Source organism: Engystomops pustulosus, chromosome 8 (genome assembly GCF_040894005.1).
Source record: "Engystomops pustulosus chromosome 8, aEngPut4.maternal, whole genome shotgun sequence".
NCBI classification, from domain to species: Eukaryota; Metazoa; Chordata; class Amphibia; order Anura; family Leptodactylidae; genus Engystomops; species Engystomops pustulosus.
This window is the reverse complement of record NC_092418.1, coordinates 117482361-117509932: the sequence shown is the minus strand read 5'-3', so window position 1 is coordinate 117509932 and position 27572 is coordinate 117482361. Positions and strand designations below refer to the sequence as shown.

Here is a 27572-nt window from a genome sequence, read left to right as displayed (position 1 = left end):
CCTATATACAAGAATACAACTACTATAATACTACCCCCTATGTACAAGAATATAACTACTATAATACTGTCCCCTATGTACAAGAATATAACTACTATAATACTGCCCCCTATGTACAGGAATATAACTACTAAAATACTGCCCCCTATGTACAAGAAAATAACTACTTTAATACTGCCCCCTATGCACAGGAATATAACTACTATAATACTGCCCCCTATGTACAAGAATATAACTACTATAATACTGCCCCCTATGTACAAGAATATAACTACTATAATACTGCCCCCTATGTACAAGAATATAACTACTATAATACTGCCCCCTATGCACAGGAATATAACTACTATAATACTGCCCCCTATGTACAAGAATATAACTACTATAATACTGCCCCCTATGTACAAGAATATAACTACTATAATACTGCCCCCTATGTACAAGAATATAACTACAATAATACTGCCCCCTATGTACAAGAATATAACTACTATAATACTGCCCCCTATGTACAAGAATATAACTACTATAATACTGCCCCCTATGTACAAGAGTATAACTACTATAATACTGCTCCCTATGTACAAGAATATAACTACTATAATACTGCCCCCTATGTACAAGAATATAACTACTATAATACTGCCCCCTATGTACAAGAGTATAACTACTATAATACTGCTCCCTATGTACAAGAATATAACTACTATAATACTGCCCCCTATGCACAGGAATATAACTACTATAATACTGCCCCCTATGTACAAGAGTATAACTACTATAATACTGCTCCCTATGTACAAGAATATAACTACTATAATACTGCCCCCTATATACAAGAATACAACTACTATAATACTACCCCCTATGTACAAGAATATAACTACTATAATACTGTCCCCTATGTACAAGAATATAACTACTATAATACTGCCACCTATGTACAGGAATATAACTACTAAAATACTGCCCCCTATGTACAAGAAAATAACTACTTTAATACTGCCCCCTATGCACAGGAATATAACTACTATAATACTGCCCCCTATGTACAAGAATATAACTACTATAATACTGCCCCCTATGTACAAGAATATAACTACTATAATACTGCCCCCTATGTACAAGAATATAACTACTATAATACTGCCCCCTATGCACAGGAATATAACTACTATAATACTGCCCCCTATGTACAAGAATATAACTACTATAATACTGCCCCCTATGTACAAGAATATAACTACTATAATACTGCCCCCTATGTACAAGAATATAACTACTATAATACTGCCCCCTATGTACAAGAATATAACTACTATAATACTGCCCCCTATGTACAAGAATATAACTACTATAATACTGCTCCCTATGTACAAGAAAATAACTGCTATAATACTGCCCCCTATGCACAGGAATATAACTACTATAATACTGCCCCCTATGCACAGAAATATAACTACTATAATACTGCCCCCTATGTACAGGAATATAACCACTATAATACTGCCCCCTATGTACAGGAATATAACTACTATAATACTGCCCCCTATGTACAAGAATATAATTACTATAATACTGCCCCCTATGTACAAGAATATAACTACTATAATACTGCCCCCTATGTACAAGAATATAACTACTATAATACTGCCCCCTATGTACAAGAATATAACTACTATAATACTGCCCCCTATGTACAGGAATATAACTACTATAATACTGCCCTCTATGTACAAGAATATAAATACTATAATACTGCCCCCTATCTACAAGAATATAACTACTATAATACTGTACCCTATGTACAAGAATATAAATACTATAATACTGCCCCCTATCTACAAGAATATAACTACTATAATACTGCCCCCTATGTACAAGAATATAAATACTATAATACTGCCCCCTATCTACAAGAATATAACTACTATAATACTGCCCTCTATGTACAAGAATATAAATACTATAATACTGCCCCCTATGTACAAGAATATAACTACTATAATACTGCCCCCTATGTACAAGAATATAACTACTATAATACTGTCCCCTATGTACAGGAATATAACTACTATAATACTACCCCCTATGTACAGGAATATAACTACTATAATACTGCCCCCTATGTACAGCAATATAACTACTATAATACTGCCCCCTATGTACAGGAATATAACTACTATAATACTACCCCCTATGTACAGGAATATAACTACTATAATACTGCCCCCTATGTACAGGAATATAACTACTATAATACTGCCCTCTATTTACAGGATTATAACTACTATAATACTGCCCCCTATGTACAGGAATATAACTACTATATTACTACCCCCTATGTACAAGAATATAAATACTATAATACTGCCCCCTATGTACAGGGATATAACTACTATAATACTGCTCCCTATGTACAAGAATATAACTACTATAATAATGCCCCCTATGTACAGGAATATAACTACTATAATACTGCCCCCTATGTACAAGAATATAACTACTATAATACTGCCCTCTATGTACAAGAATATAACTACTATAATACTGCCCCTATGTACAGGGATATAACTACTATAATACTGCCCCCTATGTACAGGAATATAACTACTATAATACTGCCTCCTATGTACAAGAATATAACTACTATAATACCGCCCCCTACGTACAGGAATATAACTACTATAATACTGCCTCCTATGTACAGGAATATAACTACTATAATACTTCCCCCTATGTACAGGAATATAACTACTATAATACTGCCCCCTATGTACAGGAATATAACTACTATAATACTGCTCCCTATGTACAGGAATATAACTACTATAATACTGCCCCCTATGTACAGGAATATAACTACTATAATACTGATCCCTATGTACAGGAATATAACTACTATAATACTGCTCCCTATGTACAGGAATATAACTACTATAATACTGCCCTCTATGTACAAGAATATAACTACTATAATACTGCCCCTATGTACAGGGATATAACTACTATAATACTGCCCCATATGTACAAGAATATTACTACTATAATACTGCCCCCTATGTACAGGAATATAACTACTATAATACTGCCTCCTATGTACAAGAATATAACTACTATAATACTGCCCCCTATGTACAGGAATATAACTACTATAATACTGCCCCCTATGTACAGGGATATAACTACTATAATACTGCCCCCTATGTACAGGAATATAACTACTATAATACTGCCTCCTATGTACAATAATATAACTACTATAATACTGCCCCCTATGTACAGGAATATAACTACTATAATACTGCCCCCTATGTACAGGAATATAACTGCTATAATACTGCCCCCTATGTACAGGAATATAACTACTATAATACTGCCCCTATGTACAAGAATATAACTACTATAATACTGCCCCTTATGTACAGGAATATAACTACTATAATACTGCTCCCTATGTACAGGAATATAACTACTATAATACTGCCCCCTATGTACAGGAATATAACTACTATAATACTGCCCCCTATGTACAGGAATATAACTACTATAATACTGCCTCCTATGTACAAGAATATAACTACTATAATACTGCCCCCTATGTACTAGTATATAACTATAATACTGCTATAATGACTGTATGAGTGATATTACTGGGTGATATAGTAGTTGGGAATGTTTGCTGTGTAGTATCACTGGTGTCTGTGTCTCGGGGAGTGAATCTGCTGAGTGATGGGGAATTACATTGTGATGGATTAGTGGGAATGGGATCTATTAGACAGTCAGATTATCATGTGATTTGTTGGCTGGAGAAGACGGGGCGGCTGTCGGCTCAGATCAGACAGACCTGGGTCTCTGAGCAGTTACAGCACAGGACAGTCTCTCCATGGTGGATTCCTGCGCAGCTCACACTGACCTGCACTCCTCACCTGCTGAGCAGCCACTTCTCTCCTTCTTGTCCATATTTAGGGACATACATTGACATCCTAACGGCTTCCATCTCACCCTAGAAAGACACGACAGCAGTTTAGTAAAAAATATAGTGGATTACATAGAAGCTCATGGAGAGGGAAACAGGTGGAATAGGCGGAAAGTGAGTGAAAGTAGGGAATACATGAATTTATAGTAAGCTTCTATCTCACCCTTAGTGCTTTATTCTATTTATTCCCATCAGTACAGGTCAGTACTTCTCTATAATGTCCTATATGATTCTGCTGATAATTTTGCGTAAGAGAGAGAAGAGACACATAGGTATAGTCAGAGACTGCGGGAGATAAAATTAAGTTTCTATCTCACCCCAAGTGCTTTATTCCCATCAATAGAGATCTCTACTTCTCTTTAATTTTCTATATGATCCTGCTGATAACTCTGAGTGAGAGAAAAGAGGGACACAGGTACAGACAGAAGCTGCTGCAGATATTAGTAAGTTTCTATCTCACTCCAAGTCCTTTGTTCCCATCAGCACAGGTCTGTACTTCTCTATTATGATCCGGCTGTCACTTTTGAGTGAGAGAGACGAGAAACACAGGTAGAGACAGAAGCTGCTGTAGGTTTCTATCTCTCCCCAAGTGCTTTATCTCCATCAATGCAGGTCACTACTTCTCTATGATGTCTTATATGATCCTGTTGGTGCTTCTGGGTGAGTGAAGACGTTTTGGAGCAGTTACTCCTCTACTCTCTGTGTGCAGTGTATGGGAGACATCATAGCGGCCGGTCTCCAGCCTCCAGCTCTGAGACCACTGATGGTAAATCCGTGACCATTTGACCCCTCAGCCTCCAGGATCAGGGTTGGAACCATCCAACGCAACAATGTATCACTTACAGAATGGATCTCAGTCTCGAAATTCCAATCATCCAGCATCACACTGGTCCCGTGGATGCTGGATTTTGGAATTTCCTTGTATGCTTTGAGTATCATCCCCATCACCTGGGGTATTTGATGGTGTCTTTGTGGTTTTTGGGGTTCCTGTCCCTCTGCAGCTCACGTGTCAGGGTCATGTCCCCCTGCAGATCACTCACATTCACTAACAACAAGCAACGTGAAATACCATCACTAATGCTGCAGATTATCGCTCCCTCCGCTGCGTTTCGGGAGGGGGGGGGATCATTACTTCTCCGTGTTTTTCCATATTATTCTGCAGCATTGCAAAGACCTTTAGTGATAGTGACAGGGTCAGCGGCCGTTGCCGTGACAACAGACCGAGAATTCCTCCCGGAGATGTTATCATCTGACGCCATGTAAATCTCGTATCAACCTGTAGGTTATGAGCGACAGCTCAGCCGGGGTCAGGGTAAGGTTGTCGGGTGCATCCAATCTACTGTCCCAGATGATCATTCAGCTGCTTCTCTCTCCTCTCTGTAGAAATCGGGACACTCCCGGAGGGTCTTCGGACGATTTACTCATGGTGCGTTGCTTATACATCATCACATTGTGACATTACACCCATCATCCGACCATCAGACATCCCAAACGCAACATCATAATATTCACAAATATATATCTATGGGGTCATTGGAAGGGCGTGTAGGGGGCGTGGCTTGCCAAATATACATCCCCCTACATATATGTATAATATCCTTTCTATAGATCCCTATTATATATATATCTGTAAATATTGATGGGAATCTGTCAGTCGTTTTATCCATGCAGAACTAAAGGCTGCAAAATAAATGTATATCTAAGAAATGCAAAGAGAGCAGAGCACAGCAGTGTGAGGACACACCCCCAGTGCACCTGGAGCAGATACAATACTTTAATATAAATCCATATATCACAGTCCTGCTGCAACTAACAACATAAACAAAGGTCCTGATTACACATCTCTCCATGGACAATGCTGGCAAGGCTACATTCTTGGAATATACATCCATATTTCACAGTCCTGCTGCTACTAACAAGATAAGCACAAAGGAATGATGACAAATCTCTCCAGGGACAATACCTTACACTGGCTGCAGAGAGCACAGCAGTGTGAGGATGCACCCCAAGAGCACTTGGAGAAGTTATAATCCTGGAATATAAATCCATATTTCACAGTCCTGCTGATACTAACAACATGCACAAATGTATGGTAACACCTCTCTCCAGGGACAGTACATACCACTGGCTGCAGAGAGCACAGAGCACAGCAGTGTGAAGTCTGATTACACATCTCTCCAGGGACAGTACATAACACTGGCTACAGATAGCACAGAGCACAGCAGTGTGAGGTCTGATTACACATCTCTCCAGGGACAGTACATAACACTGGCTGCAGAGAGCACAGAGCACAGCAGTGTGAGGTCTGATTACACATCTCTCCAGGGACAGTACATAACACTGGCTACAGAGAGCACAGAGCACAGCAGTGTGAGGTCTGATTACACATCTCTCCAGGGACAGTACATAACACTGGCTGCAGAGAGCACAGAGCACAGCAGTGTGAGGTCTGATTACACATCTATCCAGGGACAATACATAACACTGGCTACAGAGAGCACAGAGCACAGCAGTGTGAGGTCTGATTACACATCTCTCCAGGGACAATACATAACACTGGCTGCAGAGAGCACATAGCACAGCAGTGTGAGGTCTGATTACACATCTCTCCAGGGACAATACATAACACTGGCTGCAGAGAGCACAGAGCACAGCAGTGTGAGGTCTGATTACACATCTCTCCAGGGACAGTGCATAACACTGGCTGCAGAGAGCACAGCAGTGTGAGGTCTGATTACACATCTCTCCAGGGATAATACATAACACTGGCTGCAGAGAGCAGAGAGCACAGCAGTGTGAGGTCTGATTACACATCTCTCCAGGGACAATACATAACACTGGCTGCAGAGAGCACAGAGCACAGCAGTGTGAGGACTGATTACACATCTCTCCAGGGACAATACATAACACTGGCTGCAGAGAGCACAGAGCACAGCAGTGTGAGGTGTGATTACACATCTCTCCAGGGATAATACATAGCACTGGCTGCAGAGAGCACAGAGCACAGCAGTGTGAGGTCTGATTACACATCTCTCCAGGGACAATACATAACACTGGCTGCAGAGAGCACAGAGCACAGCAGTGTGAGGTCTGATTACACATCTCTCCATGGATAATACATAACACTGGCTGCAGAGAGCACAGAGCACAGCAGTGTGAGGTCTGATTACACATCTCTCCAGGGACAATACATAACACTGGCTGCAGAGAGCACAGAGCACAGCAGTGTGAGGTCTGATTACCCATCTCTCCAGGGATAATACATAACACTGGCTGCAGAGAGCACAGAGCACAGCAGTGTGAGGTCTGATTACACATCTCTCCAAGGACAATACATAACAATGGCTGCAGAGAGCACAGAGCACAGCAGTGTGAGGTCTGATTACATATCTCTCCAGGGACAATACATAACACTGGCTGCAGAGAGCACAGAGCACAGCAGTGTGAGGTCTGATTACACATCTCTCCAGGGACAGTACATAACACTGGCTGCAGAGAGCACAGAGCACAGCAGTGTGAGTACTGATTACACATCTCTCCAGGGACAATACATAACACTGGCTGCAGAGAGCACAGAGCACAGCAGTGTGAGGTCTGATTACACATCTCTCCAGGGATAATACATAACACTGGCTGCAGAGAGCACAGAGCACAGCAGTGTGAGGTCTGATTACACATCTCTCCAGGGACAATACATAACACTGGCTGCAGAGAGCACAGAGCACAGCAGTGTGAGGTCTGATTACACATCTCTCCAGGGACAGTGCATAACACTGGCTGCAGAGAGCACAGCAGTGTGAGGTCTGATTACACATCTCTCCAGGGATAATACATAACACTGGCTGCAGAGAGCAGAGAGCACAGCAGTGTGAGGTCTGATTACACATCTCTCCAGGGACAATACATAACACTGGCTGCAGAGAGCACAGAGCACAGCAGTGTGAGGACTGATTACACATCTCTCCAGGGACAATACATAACACTGGCTGCAGAGAGCACAGAGCACAGCAGTGTGAGGTGTGATTACACATCTCTCCAGGGATAATACATAGCACTGGCTGCAGAGAGCACAGAGCACAGCAGTGTGAGGTCTGATTACACATCTCTCCAGGGATAATACATAACACTGGCTGCAGAGAGCACAGAGCACAGCAGTGTGAGGTCTGATTACACATCTCTCCATGGATAATACATAACACTGGCTGCAGAGAGCACAGAGCACAGCAGTGTGAGGTCTGATTACACATCTCTCCAAGGACAATACATAACACTGGCTGCAGAGAGCACAGAGCACAGCAGTGTGAGGTCTGATTACCCATCTCTCCAGGGATAATACATAACACTGGCTGCAGAGAGCACAGAGCACAGCAGTGTGAGGTCTGATTACACATCTCTCCAAGGACAATACATAACAATGGCTGCAGAGAGCACAGAGCACAGCAGTGTGAGGTCTGATTACATATCTCTCCAGGGACAATACATAACACTGGCTGCAGAGAGCACAGAGCACAGCAGTGTGAGGTCTGATTACACATCTCTCCAGGGACAGTACATAACACTGGCTGCAGAGAGCACAGATCACAGTAGTGTGAGGTCTGATTACACATCTCTCCAGGGACAATACATAACACTGGCTGCAGAGAGCACAGAGCACAGCAGTGTGAGGTCTGATTACACATCTCTCCAGGGATAATACATAACACTGGCTGCAGAGAGCACAGAGCACAGCAGTGTGAGGTCTGATTACACATCTCTCCAGGGACAATACATAACACTGGCTGCAGAGAGCACAGAGCACAGCAGTTTGAGGAGTGATTACACATCTCTCCAGGGACAATACATTACACTGGCTGCAGAGAGCACAGAGCACAGCAGTGTCTGGTCTGATTACACATCTCTCCAGGGATAATACATAACACTAGCTGCAGAGAGCACAGAGCACAGCAGTGTGAGGTCTGATTACACATCTCTCCAGGGACAATACATAACACTGGCTGCAGAGAGCACAGAGCACAGCAGTGTGAGGTCTGATTATACATCTCTCCAGGGACAGTACATAACACTGGCTGCAGAGAGCACAGAGCACAGCAGTGTGAGGTGTGATTACACATCTCTCCAGGGACATTGCCTAACACTGGCTGCAGAGAGCACAGAGCACAGCAGTGTAAGGTCTGATTACACATCTCTCCAGGGACAATACATAACACTGGCTGCAGAGAGCACAGAGCACAGCAGTGTAAGGTCTGATTACACATCTCTCCAGGGACAATACATAACACTGGCTGCAGAGAGCACAGAGCACAGCAGTGTGAGGTCTGATTACACATCTCTCCAGGGACAATACATAACACTGGCTGCAGAGAGCACAGAGCACAGCAGTGTGAGGTCTGATTACACATCTCTCCAGGGACAATACATAACACTGGCTGCAGAGAGCACAGAGCACAGCAGTAATTGGACATATTCTTTATACAGTTTTGGAATCTAAATCCGTATTTATTTGCCACATGTATTTATATATATATTTACGCTACAAATGATTCCACATCTCTGCAGGGATGATACTTGTCATTGTCTCCGTGGTCATGTCTGCTGACAGGTTCCCATTTATAAAAAAATCTTTTAATGTTTTAGAAACATTCCTGTATGTTATTGAGTATTTCATGGATTGTTGTGTCTCATCTATGTGATATCAGATTTTGGGTTTTGGGAGGATTCTGCCTAAAGTAAAAAAAGAAAAAGAAAAGAAATATCGGCATCCAAAATAAGGCTGGGAATCACCATGGTAACCTCCATCTGAGTCTCCTCGCTCATCTCCATACTCATGTGATACAGCCCCCTCATGGTTATTTTATATAAAGCCCCTCTCACCCCTATGGATTCATTAGATACAGACCCTCACCCCTATGGATCATTAGATACAGCCCTTCAACCCTATGGATCATTAGATACAGACCCTCACCCCTATGGATTCATTAGAATCAGACCCTCACCCCTATGGATTCATTAGAATCAGACCCTCACCCCTATGGATCATTAGATACAGCCCTTCAACCCTATGGATCATTAGATACAGACCCTCACCCCTATGGATTCATTAGAATCAGACCCTCACCCCTATGGATTCATTAGAATCAGACCCTCACCCCTATGGATCATTAGATACAGCCCTTCAACCCTATGGATCATTAGATACAGACCCTCACCCCTATGGATTCATTAGAATCAGACCCTCGCCCCCTATGGATTATTAGATACAGCCCTTCACCCCTATGGATTCATTAGATACAGCCCTTTACCCCTATGGATTCATTAGATACAGCCCTTCACCCCTATGGATCATTAGATACAGCCCCTCACCCCTATTTATCATTAGATACAGCCCCATACCCCTATGGATTCATTCGATAAAGCCACTCACCCCTATGGATCATTAGATACAGACCTCACCCCTATGGATTCATTAGATACAGACCCTCGCCCCCTATGGATTCATTCGATAAAGCCACTCACCCCTATGGATCATTAGATACAGCCACTCACCCCTATGGATCATTAGATACAGCCCCTCACCCCTATTTATCGTTAGATACAGCTGTTCACCCCTATGGATTCATTAGATACAGTCACTCACCCCTATGGATCATTAGATACAGCCCTTCACCCCTATTTATCATTAGATACAGCCCCTCACCCCTATTTATCATTAGATACAGCCCTTCACCCCTATGGATCATTAGATACAGACCTCACCCCTATGGATTCATTAGATACAGACCCTCGCCCCCTATGGATTCATTCGATAAAGCCACTCACCCCTATGGATCATTAGATACAGCCACTCACCCCTATGGATCATTAGATACAGCCCCTCACCCCTATTTATCGTTAGATACAGCTGTTCACCCCTATGGATTCATTAGATACAGTCACTCACCCCTATGGATCATTAGATACAGCCCTTCACCCCTATTTATCATTAGATACAGCCCCTCACCCCTATTTATCATTAGATACAGCCCTTCACCCCTATGGATCATTAGATACAGCCCTTCACCCCTATGGATCATTAGATACAGCCCCTCACCCCTATTTATCATTAGATACAGCCCCTCACCCCTATTTATCATTAGATACAGCCCTTCACCCCTATTTATCATTAGATACAGTCCCTCACCCCTATTTATCATTAGATACAGCCCTTCACCCCTATGGATCATTAGATACAGCTGTTCACCCCTATGGATTTATTAGATACAGCCACTCACCCCTGTGGATCATTAGATACAGCCCTTCACCCCTGTGGATCATTAGATACAGCCCTTCACCCCTGTGGATCATTAGATACAGCCTTATTTGGGCCCCCCCAGCAGCTCTAGGTCCTGGCACCTGCCTTGTTATGCCCTGTGCTAGCGCCGGTTGTGATGACATCATCCTCACAGCACAATGATGTCATCATCATCACTCTACATGGAGCTGACTGTATACGGTATATATAATATAGCACATACACAATACTCCTGGGGTTTATGAGCTGTAACTTTATCAGCAGGTGCCAGGAGCTTCTACTTCTTCCAATGTGACCCCATAATAATAGATGTTGGACCTCAGTATACAGGGAAAATCAGTGCAAAACGGAAATATTCGGGTAACACGTCGGGAAAATGCGAATCGGGCCCTTAGTAAATGACCCCCAATGTGATCCCAGTGTCCTAGGCTTAGGACAATCGATGCCAACACCAGGATAGGGGAGTAAAAACGTCAGTTTCTTACCCATAATACGAGACTAGAAATAGACGCTTAATAAAGATAAACCTATATGACCTCTAATAACATTTAATCCCAATGTTTTCTTTATGATGGGGCAAATATTCCATATAGTTTTTACCATTTGCTAGTGACCTCTGGAGGTCAACACCAGAACTGCACCCTATCCCTCTGTAGTGAGGCTCTGCCAGCAGCTGTGTTACTGCGCCCTCTAGTGTGTCCTGGTGGAAATGCTACTTGCATGACTGTCATTGCATGAACCTGCATGATTGTTTTACTTGGGCTGTTACTAACAGTTTGTAATATCTTTCTTTCTCGCTGCCCCTATGGAAGCGAAGTATTCCGCTCCTGCAGGAAACACAGCTATGGTAAGAAGAGGAACTCGCAGCTTATCATATATTCACCCTGACTTTATAGATGTCGCAGGTTCTGGAATCCACTACTAACAATGAGGGATACAAAGTGTATCTATTATTAATAACTATAGTAATGGCTCATACAGAGAGGAGAATATAGTGTCCTATGAGCAGGGGTAAATCCAAGCTCACTGCTGCGGGAGGCGGCTATACAATGGCGCCCCCTATGCCGCATCCAGGAATAATCAGTTTATTACTACTGCTAAGTGGGTTCTCCATGCAATGTGTGACACTCATGCTGACATCAGGTGTGAAGAGACACTATTTTTAAGTGTCAGGTCCTGTTTTGCAGCAGATAACTGCACCCCTGATGCTGCCCCCATCTTCCTGCAGGTGGTGCTGCATGAGGCAAGAGGCTCAACTCGCCTCATGGCTAGTGCATCCCTTCCTATGAGCTGGGGACACTGTTTATCATTACATAAGGTACCTACAAGTGCGTTATATTGACCCATAAAACTAAGTGTACCAATATAAAGGGTATGTACATGTCACAGGGGCCATTGTCATAGTAATAGACTCTATGATGTGTCATAAGTTATGTTATATCACATTATATGTAAATGATAGAGGTTGAGCGCTCCTCAACAGTATATATTTAAAGGGGTTGTACCAAATCTGTGTGTTAAATCCTATCCACAGGAAAGGACAACCCCAAATCACATGCATAGGGTTCCAGTTCCCCCTGGTTTTAGGGACAAGTTGTGCATGCGCCGCCCGCCGCTCCATTCATTAGGATGAACACGGACCCTCCTAATGATTGGTGCCGGTCCCAGCTTACACACCCATCCAAAGACTTGAAACAACCCCTATAAATTTCATTAACACCCCCAAGTACATGTATGCTCCACCTGACCGAGCATGCATGTGTTCTGTACGGTAACAGTGGAGCCCCTGTGCAGATTCCTTTGGTGACAGATTCCTGCAGGCATCTAGAAATACAACATGCCGCTCCATTCTTCCTCCATATTTTACCAATACAATTATATTTGGGTGGGTGTGCGGCTTTATAACAACCCCCCCCCCCCCTCTCATTAAAATGTATACAAGGCTGAAGACAGGACCAGAAAGGGAGATGTTCTATTCAATGACAGCAAGCAGAGATCTCGAAAATTGTGATCGCTTGATGGAATTTTTTTTAGAAATTGATATCAAATGTGAAAATGAAGATGAGATATTCCTAAAAAAGTTTCATATGTGTAAAACCCGCAGAACAAAAACATTGTGCATAGAATTATATGTAAATCATCGATGACTTGGAGCCGGTAGACGTCGTCTGGAGAGAATGATCCCGGGAAGAGCAATACAAAGTATCCCTTATCCATGACTTATATGTTTCTTCTCCATCCAGACTCTGAGCCGGGGGAGGAGGACACCGGAGGGCCCCAGCTACAGCGCACAATCCGTGCCCCAAACAATACCCCCCTGGGAACACCCTCAGGTAAGACTCCAAACAAGATACAACCACAGACAACTGCATTCACAGGTGAGAAAAAGTCATTTGCATATCATTCCCATATTATTATATCTATAAGTATCCTCATTCTATACTGATCTACATCCCAATATCTTTATAGTGGAGGCAGCTTTATTCCATGACACCCCCTCCTCCCCTCGTCCTCTGTGCAGTCACTAAAATTTCTATTAACTTTACATTAATCAACAGTATAAAGGACAAACCATGCACACAGGCTGCTGAAGCTTAAAGGGAACCTGTCATCAGAACAAACCACTACCAGGATGTTGCCCAGCAGCGTAACACCTCTACATGATTTTTATTTCATGACCCAGTGCCATGGCATCATCCAGAAAATCTATTTTGAAGTGAGATGTAAATTGGTTGTACAAAGTCAAGAAGGCGGAGAGCTTAACGCTGAAGTCAAGCTCTCTCTTCCTCAGAAAGCCCTTTTCACTGTAATTAATGCTCCTGCATCCAGACACATCACTAACAGGATCTCCTGAAGTCCAGCGCATGCTGTCAAACACAGGGGAGGAGGCGTTCAGAGGCGGGGTGAGCTTGACTTCAGTGTAAAACTCCATGACTTTATACAACCAAGCAGGGCCTAGAATATTTTTTCCCCGGTATCACAGCCATCCGGTAATAGAGCCACGGCTTCAATCATCCGATAAATTCCCATCATAATGATAAATGCTACAAAGCTATTGTAACAGTATAAGTGCAGAAAGGAATACAAAACTGAGTATTAGGGTTTTGCCCGGATCTCTGCGAATAAAGGGGCATCTGGTTATTGTGGGATGAGAGGGGGAAGGGAGCTGACAACTTCTCTGAGCATATAACTTCTTATGTTATAATCTGTAAGGATGAAATACAAGGCGCAGCAGCTGCCACTAGTGATGCGCGATGCTCTGCAGGTACAGCCGGGCGGAGGAGCAGACGTCTCATGTACTGAGGGAATATCTCAGATCTGGACTGAATAAACAGAGTGTCCTGGAAGCCGCCGAGCGGAGCCTCCGTCTCTACACCGCATTGCAGTCAATACATTTGTAATCATCCCTTGTCCCCAGTGAGAGCGTAGCAAATATTAGAGAAGAGATTCCGACCTTTACCAGACCACAACATGTGCTTACAGTATCTGACAGCCCTCCCCCAGGGCCGCAGGGAGGAATACACCCGTCACACGCCTACAACCGACATATACCTGCTGACTATCCATCTACACAAGAAATGTCCCACACTGTCAGATTCCCAATACTGCCGGATGTAATAGGAAACAGTCAGTAAGAACAGCAGCAGAATAGTGAGTACAGCTCTGGAGTATAATACAGGATGTAACTCAGGATCAGTACAGGATAAGTAATGTCATGTATGTACACAGTGACTGCACCAGCAGCAGAATAGTGAGTGCAGCTCTGGAGTATAATACAGGATGTAACTCAGGATCAGTACAGGATAAGTAATGTCATGTATGTACACAGTGACTGCACCAGCAGCAGAATAGTGAGTGCAGCTCTGGGGTATAATACAGAATGTAACTCAGGATCAGTACAGGATAAGTAATGTCATGTATGTATACAGTGACTGCATCAGCAGCAGAATAGTGAGTGCAGCTCTGGGGTATAATACAGGATGTAACTCAGGATCAGTACAGGATAAGTAATGTCATGTATGTACACAGTGACTGCACCAGCAGCAGAATAGTGAGTGCAGCTCTGGGGTATAATACAGGATGTAACTCAGGATCAGTACAGGATAAGTAATGTCATGTATGTACACAGTGACTGCACCAGCAGCAGAATAGTGAGTGCAGCTCTGGGGTATAATACAGGATGTAACTCAGGATCAGTACAGGATAAGTAATGTCATGTATGTACACAGTGACTGCACCAGCAGCAGAATAGTGAGTGCAGCTCTGGGGTATAATACAGGATGTAACTCAGGATCAGTACAGGATAAGTAATGTCATGTATGTACACAGTGACTGCACCAGCAGCAGAATAGTGAGTGCAGCTCTGGAGTATAATACAGGATGTATCTCAGGATCAGTACAGGATAAGTAATGTCATGTATGTACACAGTGACTGCACCAGCAGCAGAATAGTGAGTGCAGCTCTGGAGTATAATACAGGATGTAACTCAGGATCAGTACAGGATAAGTAATGTCATGTATGTACACAGTGACTACACCAGCAGCAGAATAGTGAGTGCAGCTCTGGGGTATAATACAGGATGTAACTCAGGATCAGTACAGGATCAGTAATGTCATGTATGTACACAGTGACTACACCAGCAGCAGAATAGTGAGTGCAGCTCTGGGGTATAATACAGGATGTAACTCAGGATCAGTACAGGATAAGTAATGTCATGTATGTACACAGTGACTGCACCAGCAGCAGAATAGTGAGTGCAGCTCTGGGGTATAATACAGGATGTAACTCAGGATCAGTACAGGATAAGTAATGTCATGTATGTACACAGTGACTGCACCAGCAGCAGAATAGTGAGTGCAGCTCTGGAGTATAATACAGGATGTAACTCAGGATCAGTACAGGATAAGTAATGTCATGTATGTACACAGTGACTGCACCAGCAGCAGAATAGTGAGTGCAGCTCTGGAGTATAATACAGGATGTAACTCAGGATCAGTACAGGATAAGTAATGTCATGTATGTACACAGTGACTGCACCAGCAGCAGAATAGTGAGTGCATCTCTGGAGTATTACAGGATAGAGCTGGTGATGGGACACTGAACGCTCTCTCTTTCTGTCCTCTCTAGGTGACTCGGACACGCTGCTGGCGAGCTCCCTGCACACCACTCCCAGTACTATTACCGGCCTCTCACAGACGGATGAGTTCTCAGACTGGTCAGGCAGTCAGCAGACGGTAGTAGAGCGGGACTCCAAGAATGCCAGGCAAGGATTCACTCAGGGGGTAGGGGCTCGACACCTGGGAGTGGAGCCCCTCATCCCAGCATCCAGCAACAACCTCCCGGGCAGTGTCTGGGGGTCAGAGGTCAGCCTGTCAGGGTTCAGCGACCTGTATAGCAGCGCCTTCAGCCTCTACCGGGGCAGATCATGTGCCATTCGGGTGTAAGTAACTCAAATTTTGCAACATCACCCGCCACGTCCCATCCATCGCTGAAGCTCTGTTTATGGATTTTTCCATTTTTTTTATACATTTTTTAGTTTTTTTTAATGTTTATTCCGAGGGCTGAGCAGCCGGTGAGCTCAGTCCATCTCATCCGTCTTCTTGTCTCTCCCGCGGCTTCTCTGTATGTCTAGTCCCTCCTGGTGCGCCGCCGTCCTCCAGATTATTACTCATCACTTTCACCACCTCTGACATTGCGTTACTTAGTGTCTATAACATCTGCAGCAGTACATTGCACTGAGGCCCCTATAGACCCTCGGTGCACAATGCTTATAGATGAGACCCCTGCTCTATACTGGAGAGGACCGGTCTCTCTGTTCATTTAAAGGGATTTCCTTTTTTATATAATTTAAAATCCATCAAAACCCATCCTGATAAACCCGGGACATTACTCATAGATCCAGACACTGACTGTGGTATCTTCTTATATGTGTTATCCATGGCCTCCTTCCTTATAGATTATGCTAATGAGCTTGGATGGCTCTGGTGGCGTTACCAGAGCCCCACCACGCTGTAGCTTCACAGGCTGTTACACTCTCTCACCCACTGCCCTGCTCCTTTAGCACTTCCACCCCATGTTATCTCACACATTGAGAGAGGAAGGTGCTTGTGCACAGTGTAACAGCCTGTGAAGTTGCAGTATGGAGGTTACTCTGGTAACGCCCCCCCCCCCCTTCTGTCTCATTAGCATAGTATAAAAAGTTGATTTTAGAGTAAAGACAGCCATGCATATCAAATATAAGAAGATCACCACAGTCACAATGCCTGGATTTATGAGTAAGTGTCCCTGGTTTATGGTCAGATTTCTGTCTACTAGATGTAAACCTAGGAGCTTTCTACAGAACAACAGCAAGCAGAGATCTAGAAAACAGTGAAGAATTGATACAGAATGTACATTGGAAAATTGGATAACTTTTTACTATACAAACAATAACATTAATTTGCAAAAATGGGAATATCCCTTTAAAGCAAACCTGTTACCAAGAATGTGATTTTTAGCTGGTGACAGGTTCCTATAGCCTGTGCTACGCTGGTTTTAAAAATGCCTTTGTCAGTATTCTGAATCATAGCAGTAGTTTATATAAGTTTCATTCACATTACCTGGCTCCCTGCCAGCAGCGTGTGGTGAGGCCCAGGGGAGGGGCAGCTGCAGCCTGTGTCTCCTCATACATTATTTCTCTCCTCCCCCATGCCCCTCCCTCCACTGTCTGCTCAATGCACATGACAGGAAGTGGGGAGGGAAGAAGGAGCTGCATGAGTCCGGAAGAGAGGAGACTGACACAGGCTGCAGCTGCCCCCCCCCCCCCAACTCCCTGGGACTCACCACACGCTGCTGGCAGGGAGCCAGGTAATGTGAATGAAACTTATATAAATTACTAAAATGATTCAGAATGCTGACAAAGGACACCTATCATCAGCTGACTGATGTTAGATGTGTCCTAATTAGTTCCCAAGGAAAGGACTTTTTTTTATCATGGCTCTATACTCCGTGATCGCGGAAATGTAAAGTTACAAAAGTTATGCAAATTACCCTGGGGCGCTCAGGCTATGTCACCAGAGTGCCTCATGGAGCCCCTTATTTTAATTTTTGCACAGCCCCTTGTAGCGGCCCCTCCTGTCATCAATCTGTGCACTTGGGGGCCTCTGAGGTGGGTGCATGAATTAAAAGGAGGCTTCTTGAGGCGCTCGGGTGACATAGCCTGAGTAATTTGCATAACTTTTAGAACTCTGTGATATTTCCATAATTGCGGCAGATAGAGTTATAACAAAAGAAGTTCTTATTAGGACACATCTGCCATCAGTAAACTGATTTCCTTTAAAATCACCATAGCATAGGCCAGTGGTGGCGAACCTATGGCACGGGTGCCAGATGTGGCATTCAGGGTCCTCTCTGTGGGCACTCAGGCCATTGCCCCAATTTCACCAAACAGGACCACATCCACCAAATCTTCCTTAAAAGATGCTGCTCTCAGCACTATTTTAAAGTGACACTTCCTGTAGTTCTAAACAGCCAATGAAAAGTGAGAAGGTGTTGAAAGAACTGCATTATCTTGGAGGTCCTCCTGCTGGACCCACCATTCTTCCTGGAGAGAAGCTACAATGATGGGCTGAATTTGTCTACCTTCTTTCAACTGTATTGGCGGCTTCAGGGGGGCCAATACAATTGAATGATGTTGAAGAACAGGTAGCAACAAGTTACTACTTGAAATGCCATGCTGGCACTTCCCGGTAAATAAGTGGATTCTGGTTGTAGTCTGGGCACTCGGTCTGCAAAAGGTTCGCCATCACTGCCCTAGGCTATAGGAACCTGTCACCAGCTGAAAAATGACATCCCGGGTTTATTTTAAAATAAGTCCACAAATAACCCTTTAAGGTTAATCCATGATGACATTTAAAGGAAACCGACCACTAGCACTGAACTGTTTCCAGCTGTGCTGACCTCCATGCTGGCGTTTCCATTCTAAAACTGGCTGGTGTCTTATTTTATCATCAAACATCCCCATTGCTAAGAAAAAAGGTTTATAAAAAATATTCACGCATAACTGTGCACGCCTGCTGCGTGCATAATTCCCTCCTTCCCCTGACTGAAGACATTGGCAAGGGGGAAGGGAGGAGGAGGAAATTATGCACACCAGAGGCGTGCACAGTTATGTGAGGCCGAAAACAGCTTAATTTGAATACTTTTATGTTCAAACTTTTATTTTCTAAGCAATGGCGATGATAAAAGAAGATAACAGAGAGTTTTATAATGAATAAGTGCAGCATGGAGGTAAGCACAGCTGGAAACAGTTCTATGCTAGTGGTAGATTGCCTTTAGGGCACGTTCACATATGCGTTTTCCAACGCAATTTGAAGAGATTTGCCTCATTACGTTGCTGACAATATTGCGTTTACAAAACGCATGCGTTAGAGGAAAACTAACGTTTGTTTGTATGCCTTGTGAACCAAACATACTTTGAGAATGCTGTAGTGACGCTGATGCATAAACATATTGGGGGTCATTTACTAAGGGCCCGATTCGCGTTTTCCCAACGTGTTACCCGAATATTTCCGATTTGCGCCAATTTTTCCTGAATTGCCCCGGGTTTTTGGCGCACGCGATCGGATTGTGGCACAACGGCGCCGGCATGCACGGGACGGAAATGGGGGGGGGGGTGCGCGGCCGAACGAAAAACCCGACGGATCCGGAGAAACCGCCGCATTTTAAAAAAAAAGTGTCGCTGGACACGCATTTACCTTCACCCGGCAATGGATCGTGAACTCCGGCGGGCCTCGACGGACTTCACCGCAGCATCGGAGGAACTGCCTTAGTGAATCGCCGGAAGACCCGAATCCACCACAGGGAACGTGGACCAGGTAAGTAAATCTGCCCCATCTTGTTTAATCCCTGAACTGTATGGTTTCGCTCAAAAGACTATTTTAAGATTCAGCGCCTTGGGAAAGCTGGGTGTAGACTGGCTGCAGTACATAAACACATTGCACAGAGTTTTCTGAACTGTCCAGGCAGGACTAATCAATTAGATCTGGATGACTCATACACAGCAGCTGGGGGATGGTGCAGTGATTGATTACTTCTGCCTGTCATTCTCTGGAGCAGTGCATAATTAGGGTAAGAGGAGAAGCGCTGGAGAAGCCACAGGAGGACAGAGCCATCATTTTATAATTGTTTTGTGAGCAAAACCACCCAGTTCATGGATTAAACAAGATATGTTCCTGCATCAGTGCAGCTACAGCATTCTCAAGGTATGTTTGGTTCATAATGCATGAAATCACATGGTAGGTTTCCTTTGCGTTAAAGCACGTGTTTCGTAATCACCATGTTGTCAGCAATGTAATGAGCCGTATCTCCCCTTCTCAGCTGTTCTATCGCGTTTGAAAACACATGCGTTACTGCCACGTGTGAACGCGCCCTTAAAGTTTAAAAACCTTTCATTTTTCATTTTTTAAAAACGTTTTCATTTGCAAAATGATTTACTTTTCAAGATTAAACTACCCGTTTGCTGTCAGTGAATTAGGACACTTTTGGTTTTATCTGTGAGCATTAACCCTTTACATGGCTACTCTAGTTCTCAGCTGGTGGATACAATTGTATCCAGTCTACACAATGTCCTGTGGACTCCAGACTGATACATTGTAGCAAACTCTCAGAGAGATCGCTGCAGCCTCTGCGGATGTGCTCAGCTCACACAGCATTATCTGTGTCCTCATTCAATGACAGCAAGCAGAAATTCTGATAATGGTAAAGAACTCAAAAATGAAAAATATAAGGAAGTTGTAAAACATTTCAAATACAAAATAAAGAAGTTCTCGCTAACAAAAAGAAATAAATTCACTTTTCTTTGCACCACTATTAGTCTTATTAGGGATCATTTATACTTTAGCACAATCTGACTTTCATAGTTCAAGAAACAAATGCCCGAACCACAGGGAAGAAAGCGATCATGTATATTCATTAGAAGTCATACTTAGTGATAAGCAGACATAGCTTCCCCTACAGTGTAGTCAGCGGACCATTGGATGATGACTGAGCTTGCTGTGCCCTCCCCCGAGGTTCTTTCATGTCTCCATCTTATTATTTGCATTCCCAGGCTGAACCATTCTCACTCCCACCTGCTGGATTTTTCTTCTTTTTTTCCTCTTTTATCTCTTATGTTGTGTCCATCCTTCTTCATATTCAATATGCAATATTTCTGAATTATTTGTGTATTCTATCAATTCCGCATGTCATAGAAGCCCAACTGGTGGCCCTGAAAATAGATGGGCCCATTACCTGTACTTCTCCTCCCAAGATGTAAACCTTAGCCAACACAGGATCAGTACAGGATAAGTAATGTCATCTATGTACACAGTGACTGCACCAGCAGCAGAATAGTGAGTGCAGCTCTGGAGTATAATACAGGATGTAACTCAGGGTCAGTACAGGATAAGTAATGTCATCTATGTACACAGTGACTGCACCAGCAGCAGAATAGTGAGTGCAGCTCTGGAGTATAATACAGGATGTAACTCAGGGTCAGTACAGGATAAGTAATGTCATGTATGTACACAGTGACTGCACCAGCAGCAGAATAGTGAGTGCAGCTCTGGGGTATAATACAGGATGTAACTCAGGATCAGTACAGGATAAGTAATGTCATCTATGTACACAGTGACTGCACCAGCAGCAGAATAGTGAGTGCAGCTCTGGAGTATAATACAGGATGTAACTCAGGGTCAGTACAGGATAAGTAATGTCATGTATGTACACAGTGACTGCACCAGCAGCAGAATAGTGAGTGCAGCTCTGGGGTATAATACAGGATGTAACTCAGGATCAGTACAGGATAAGTAATGTCATCTATGTACACAGTGACTGCACCAGCAGCAGAATAGTGAGTGCAGCTCTGGGGTATAATACAGGATGTAACTCAGGATCAGTACAGGATAAGTAATGTTATGTATGTACACAGTGACTGCACCAGCAGCAGAATAGTGAGTGCAGTTCTGGAGTATAATACTGGATGTAACTCAGGATCAGTACACGATAAGTAATGTCATCTATGTACACAGTGACTGCAGCAGCAGAATAGTGAGTGCAGCTCTGGTGTATAATACAGGATGTAACTCAGGATCAGTACAGGATAAGTAATGTCATGTATGTACACAGTGACTGCACCAGCAGCAGAATAGGGAGTGCAGCTCTGGGGTATAATACCGGATGTAACTCAGGATCAGTACAGGATAAGTAATGTCATGTATCTACACAGTGACTGCACCAGCAGCAGAATAGTGAGTGCAGCTCTGGGGTATAATACAGGATGTAACTCAGGATCAGTACAGGATCAGTAATGTCATGTATGTACACAGTGACTGCACCAGCAGCAGAATAGTGAGTGCAGCTCTGGGGTATAATACAGGATGTAACTCAGGATCAGTACAGGATAAGTAATGTCATGTATGTACACAGTGACTGCACCAGCAGCAGAATAGTGAGTACAGCTCTGGGGTATAATACAGGATGTAACTCAGGATCAGTACAGGATAAGTAATGTCATGTATATACACAGTGACTGCACCAGCAGCAGAATAGTGAGTGCAGCTCTGGGGTATAATACAGGATGTAACTCAGGATCAGTACAGGATAAGTAATGTCATGTATGTACACAGTGACTGCACCAGCAGCAGAATAGTGAGTGCAGCTCTGGGGTATAATACAGGATGTAACTCAGGATCAGTACAGGATCAGTAATGTCATGTATGTACACAGTGACTGCACCAGCAGCAGAATAGTGAGTGCAGCTCTGGGGTATAATACAGGATGTAACTCAGGATCAGTACAGGATAAGTAATGTCATGTATTTACACAGTGACTGCACCAGCAGCAGAATAGTGAGTGCAGCTCTGGGGTATAATACAGGATGTAACTCAGGATCAGTACAGGATAAGTAATGTCATGTATGTACACAGTGACTGCACCAGCAGCAGAATAGTGAGTGCAGCTCTGGGATATAATACAGGATGTAACTCAGGATCAGTACAGGATAAGTAATGTCATGTATGTACACAGTGACTGCACCAGCAGCAGAATAGTGAGTGCAGCTCTGGGGTATAGGATGTAACTCAGGATCAGTACAGGATAAGTAATGTCATGTATGTACACAGTGACTGCACCAGCAGCAGAATAGTGAGTGCAGCTCTGGGGTATAATACAGGATGTAACTCAGGATCAGTGCAGGATAAGTAATGTCATGTATGTACACAGTGACTGCACCAGCAGCAGAATAGTGAGTGCAGCTCTGGGGAATAATACAGGATGTAACTCAGGATCAGTACAGGATAAGTAATGTCATGTATGTACACAGTGACTGCACCAGCAGCAGAATAGTGAGTGCAGCTCTGAAGTGCAGCTCTGGAGTGCATCAGCAGCAGAATAATGAGTGCAGCTCTGTAAAACACTGCAGACTGTCACACGGATCTGTAAACATACAGTATATGTTAATAAGAGGCATTTAGCATCAGATAAACATTAGGTCCTGTTATCTTCGCTCACATTCTTCTTATCTTTGCAGCTTCTTACCAGAAGGTGGACTGCGGAGAGGCAGCATCAATGGCGCCATCCCAGATTCTCCTCGGCCACTTCAGAATCCAAGACCTCCAGTTCTACCTCCTCCTTCTCCTCGCCTTGGGCAACGACCTGCTGCTAATACTTTGCCTAGCGCTCGTGGTCCATCCACCCCTCTTACACCACGGAAGAAAACCCTTATGCCTTCCCAATACCAGGACACAGTGGTTGAAGAGTTTGAGGAGAAGGTAAAGAGGCCAAAGTCCTCAGCTGGCTCTCAGGTCAGTGGCCAGGATTCCCGCCCTGTGACACCATTAAGTGAATCTTCGGGTCGAGTGTCCATCTTGCGTGCGTCTCCAAAGTTGGTTCGCTCAGGCTCCAAAATTTTTGAAAAATTGCGTTGTCTTGAAGAGAGAAGAAAAAGCCTGGATCAAACGGACAGCCCTTTCCCTGTTCAGTCCTGGTTACCACTCCGTAAGACACGTTCTTTTGACCAACCTGGGGCCGATGGACTGGCTGGTGGTCTGGAGTCCTCCACTGAGGAGCTAAGGGATGACCTAAGAGATGGCGTGAGATCAGAGGTGGGGGGATATACCTTGAGGTGTCCATCATTGAGGTACAAGACTGCCTCGCTGGATGATAGAGGAGCCTTCTATGGCCGCGTGAGTGACATTGAGGCACGATTTTCCCAAGAGCTTTCCCGCATTAAAAGAACTGTTTCCCAGCAACAACTTATCCGTTCATCTCAAGATCTGTCTCGAAGATCACCTTCCCCTCAATGTACCCAAAGCAGCAAACCTGCTCCTCTAGATCCTGCTCCGACCCAAGTGCTTAAAGACTCTAAGGCACCAGAAATTCAGGAACAAAAGCCAGCAACTGCAGCCACTGCCCGAAAACCCCTTGTCAGGAGCTGTGCCACTGTCAACCAAATACCCCAAGACAAGGAACCTCATGGTGGAGTCAGAGGACAATCTGCTCCAGTGCCAGAGAAATCATCCAATGGCTCAATCATTCACCATCAAGTAGTCAAGCAATCCGATACAAGACTAACATCCCACCCACCTCCTAAATCCAACGTCAGTGCCCCAAAATCACTTACCACAAAAGCATCAACCCCAGATTCTCATACAAAGAGGGTCCCGGATTATAGTAGCGAGCCACCACCACCCAGCACACAAGCCCCACCAGCAATGGAAATAGCACATAGAGGGATAGGGCGGGAAAAGGGGACCATGGGTGGAGAAACTAGAGGTGAAACGAGATATCTCCCATGGGCTACACCAGCCGGTCCCACTCACAGAAGTCAAGGGCCGCCTGGGAAAGGTGGGGGGCAAGCCAAAAAGCACAGCGATACACATAGCAGTGGCAAAACCAACAAAACCACCAAAAGCAAAGGGAAGAGCCGACGGCACAGAGTCATGTCTCCAGAACTAGGTATGTTATAATAGAAAACAACTTCCATGCATTGTATATACTAGTTCTCAGCACAGTGATATCTTTCCTATCTAGTTCCCATTAGTGATATCTTTCATATCTAGTTCCCGGCACAGTGATATCTTTCATATCTAGTTCCCGGCACAGTGATATCTTTCCTATCTAGTTCCCATTAGTGATATCTTTCCTATCTAGTTACCGGCACAGTGATATCTTTCCTATCTAGTTCCCGGCACAGTGATATCTTTCCTATCTAGTTCCCGGCACAGTGATATCTTTCCTATCTAGTTCCCGGCACAGTGATATCTTTCCTATCTAGTTCCCGGCACAGTGATATCTTTCCTATCTAGTTCCCGGCACAGTGATATCTTTCCTATCTAGTTCCCGGCACAGTGATATCTTTCATATCTAGTTCCCGGCACAGTGATATCTTTCCTATCTAGCTCCCGGCAGTGATATCTTTCCTATCTAGTTCCCAGCACAGTGATATCTTTCCTATCTAGTTCCCGGCACAGTGATATCTTTCCTATCTAGTTCCCGGCACAGTGATATCTTTCCTATCTAGTTCCCGGCACAGTGATATCTTTCCTATCTAGTTCCCGGCACAGTGATATCTTTCCTATCTAGTTCCCGGCACAGTGATATCTTTCCTATCTAGTTCCCGGCACAGTGATATCTTTCCTATCTAGTTCCCGGCACAGTGATATCTTTCCTATCTAGTTCCCGGCACAGTGATATCTTTCCTATCTAGTTCCCGGCACAGTGATATCTTTCATATCTAGTTCCCGGCACAGTGATATCTTTCATATCTAGTTCCCGGCACAGTGATATCTTTCCTATCTAGTTCCCGGCACAGTGATATCTTTCCTATCTAGTTCCCGGCACAGTGATATCTTTCCTATCTAGTTCCCGGCAGTGATATCTTTCCTATCTAGTTCCCGGCACAGTGATATCTTTCCTATCTAGTTCCCGGCACAGTGATATCTTTCCTATCTAGTTCCCGGCACAGTGATATCTTTCCTATCTAGTTCCCGGCACAGTGATATCTTTCCTATCTAGTTCCCGGCACAGTGATATCTTTCCTATCTAGTTCCCGGCACAGTGATATCTTTCATATCTAGTTCCCAGCACAGTGATATCTTTCCTATCTAGTTCCCGGCACAGTGATATCTTTCCTATCTAGTTCCCGGCACAGTGATATCTTTCCTATCTAGTTCCTAGCAGTGATATCTTTCCTATCTAGTTCCTAGCAGTGATATCTTTCATATCTAGTTCCCGGCACAGTGATATCTTTCCTATCTAGTTCCCAGCAATGATATCTTTCCTATCTAGTTCCCAGCACAGTGATATCTTTCCTATCTAGTTCCCAGCAATGATATCTTTCCTATCTAGTTCCCAGCACAGTGATATCTTTCCTATCTAGTTCCCGGCACAGTGATATCTTTCCTATCTAGTTCCCAGCAATGATATCTTTCCTATCTAGTTCCCAGCACAGTGATATCTTTCCTATCTAGTTCCCGGCACAGTGATATCTTTCCTATCTAGTTCCCGGCACAGTGATATCTTTCCTATCTAGTTCCCGGCACAGTGATATCTTTCCTATCTAGTTCCCGGCACAGTGATATCTTTCCTATCTAGTTCCCAGCACAGTGATATCTTTCCTATCTAGTTCCCGGCACAGTGATATCTTTCCTATCTAGTTCCCGGCACAGTGATATCTTTCCTATCTAGTTCCCGGCACAGTGATATCTTTCCTATCTAGTTCCCGGCACAGTGATATCTTTCCTATCTAGTTCCCAGCACAGTGATATCTTTCCTATCTAGTTCCCAGCAATGATATCTTTCCTATCTAGTTCCCAGCACAGTGATATCTTTCCTATCTAGTTCCCAGCACAGTGATATCTTTCCTATCTAGTTCCCGGCACAGTGATATCTTTCCTATCTAGTTCCCGGCACAGTGATATCTTTCCTATCTAGTTCCCGGCACAGTGATATCTTTCCTATCTAGTTCCCGGCACAGTGATATCTTTCCTATCTAGTTCCCGGCACAGTGATATCTTTCCTATCTAGTTCCCGGCACAGTGATATCTTTCCTATCTAGTTCCGGGCACAGTGATATCTTTCCTATCTAGTTCCCAGCACAGTGATATCTTTCCTATCTAGTTCCCGACACAGTGATATCTTTCCTATCTAGTTCCCAGCAGTGATACCTTTCCTATCTAGTTCCGGGCACAGTGATATCTTTCCTATCTAGTTCCCGGCACAGTGATATCTTTCCTATCTAGTTCCCGGCACAGTGATATCTTTCCTATCTAGTTCCCAGCACAGTG

The 27572-nt window shown here is 43.9% G+C and overlaps 1 protein-coding gene across 6 annotated transcripts in view; it reads left to right on the top strand.

Moving 5' to 3' along the window:
• The window catches only part of SPEG (striated muscle enriched protein kinase), a 201723-nt gene that overhangs the window by 97553 nt on the left and 76598 nt on the right, over positions 1 to 27572 (top strand). Inside the window, exons 2-6 of one of the 6 annotated variants that reach the window (XM_072122368.1) lie at positions 5363 to 5405; positions 12085 to 12114; positions 13511 to 13600; positions 16396 to 16708; positions 23816 to 25242. In XM_072122368.1, the coding sequence (XP_071978469.1) occupies positions 5363 to 5405; positions 12085 to 12114; positions 13511 to 13600; positions 16396 to 16708; positions 23816 to 25242 (1903 nt within the window). Of the gene's footprint in view, positions 1 to 5362; positions 5406 to 12084; positions 12115 to 13510; positions 13646 to 16395; positions 16709 to 23815; positions 25243 to 27572 lie in introns of all 6 variants that reach the window. The other 5 variants (XM_072122367.1, XM_072122366.1, XM_072122364.1 and 2 more) reach the window with 5 other exon arrangements.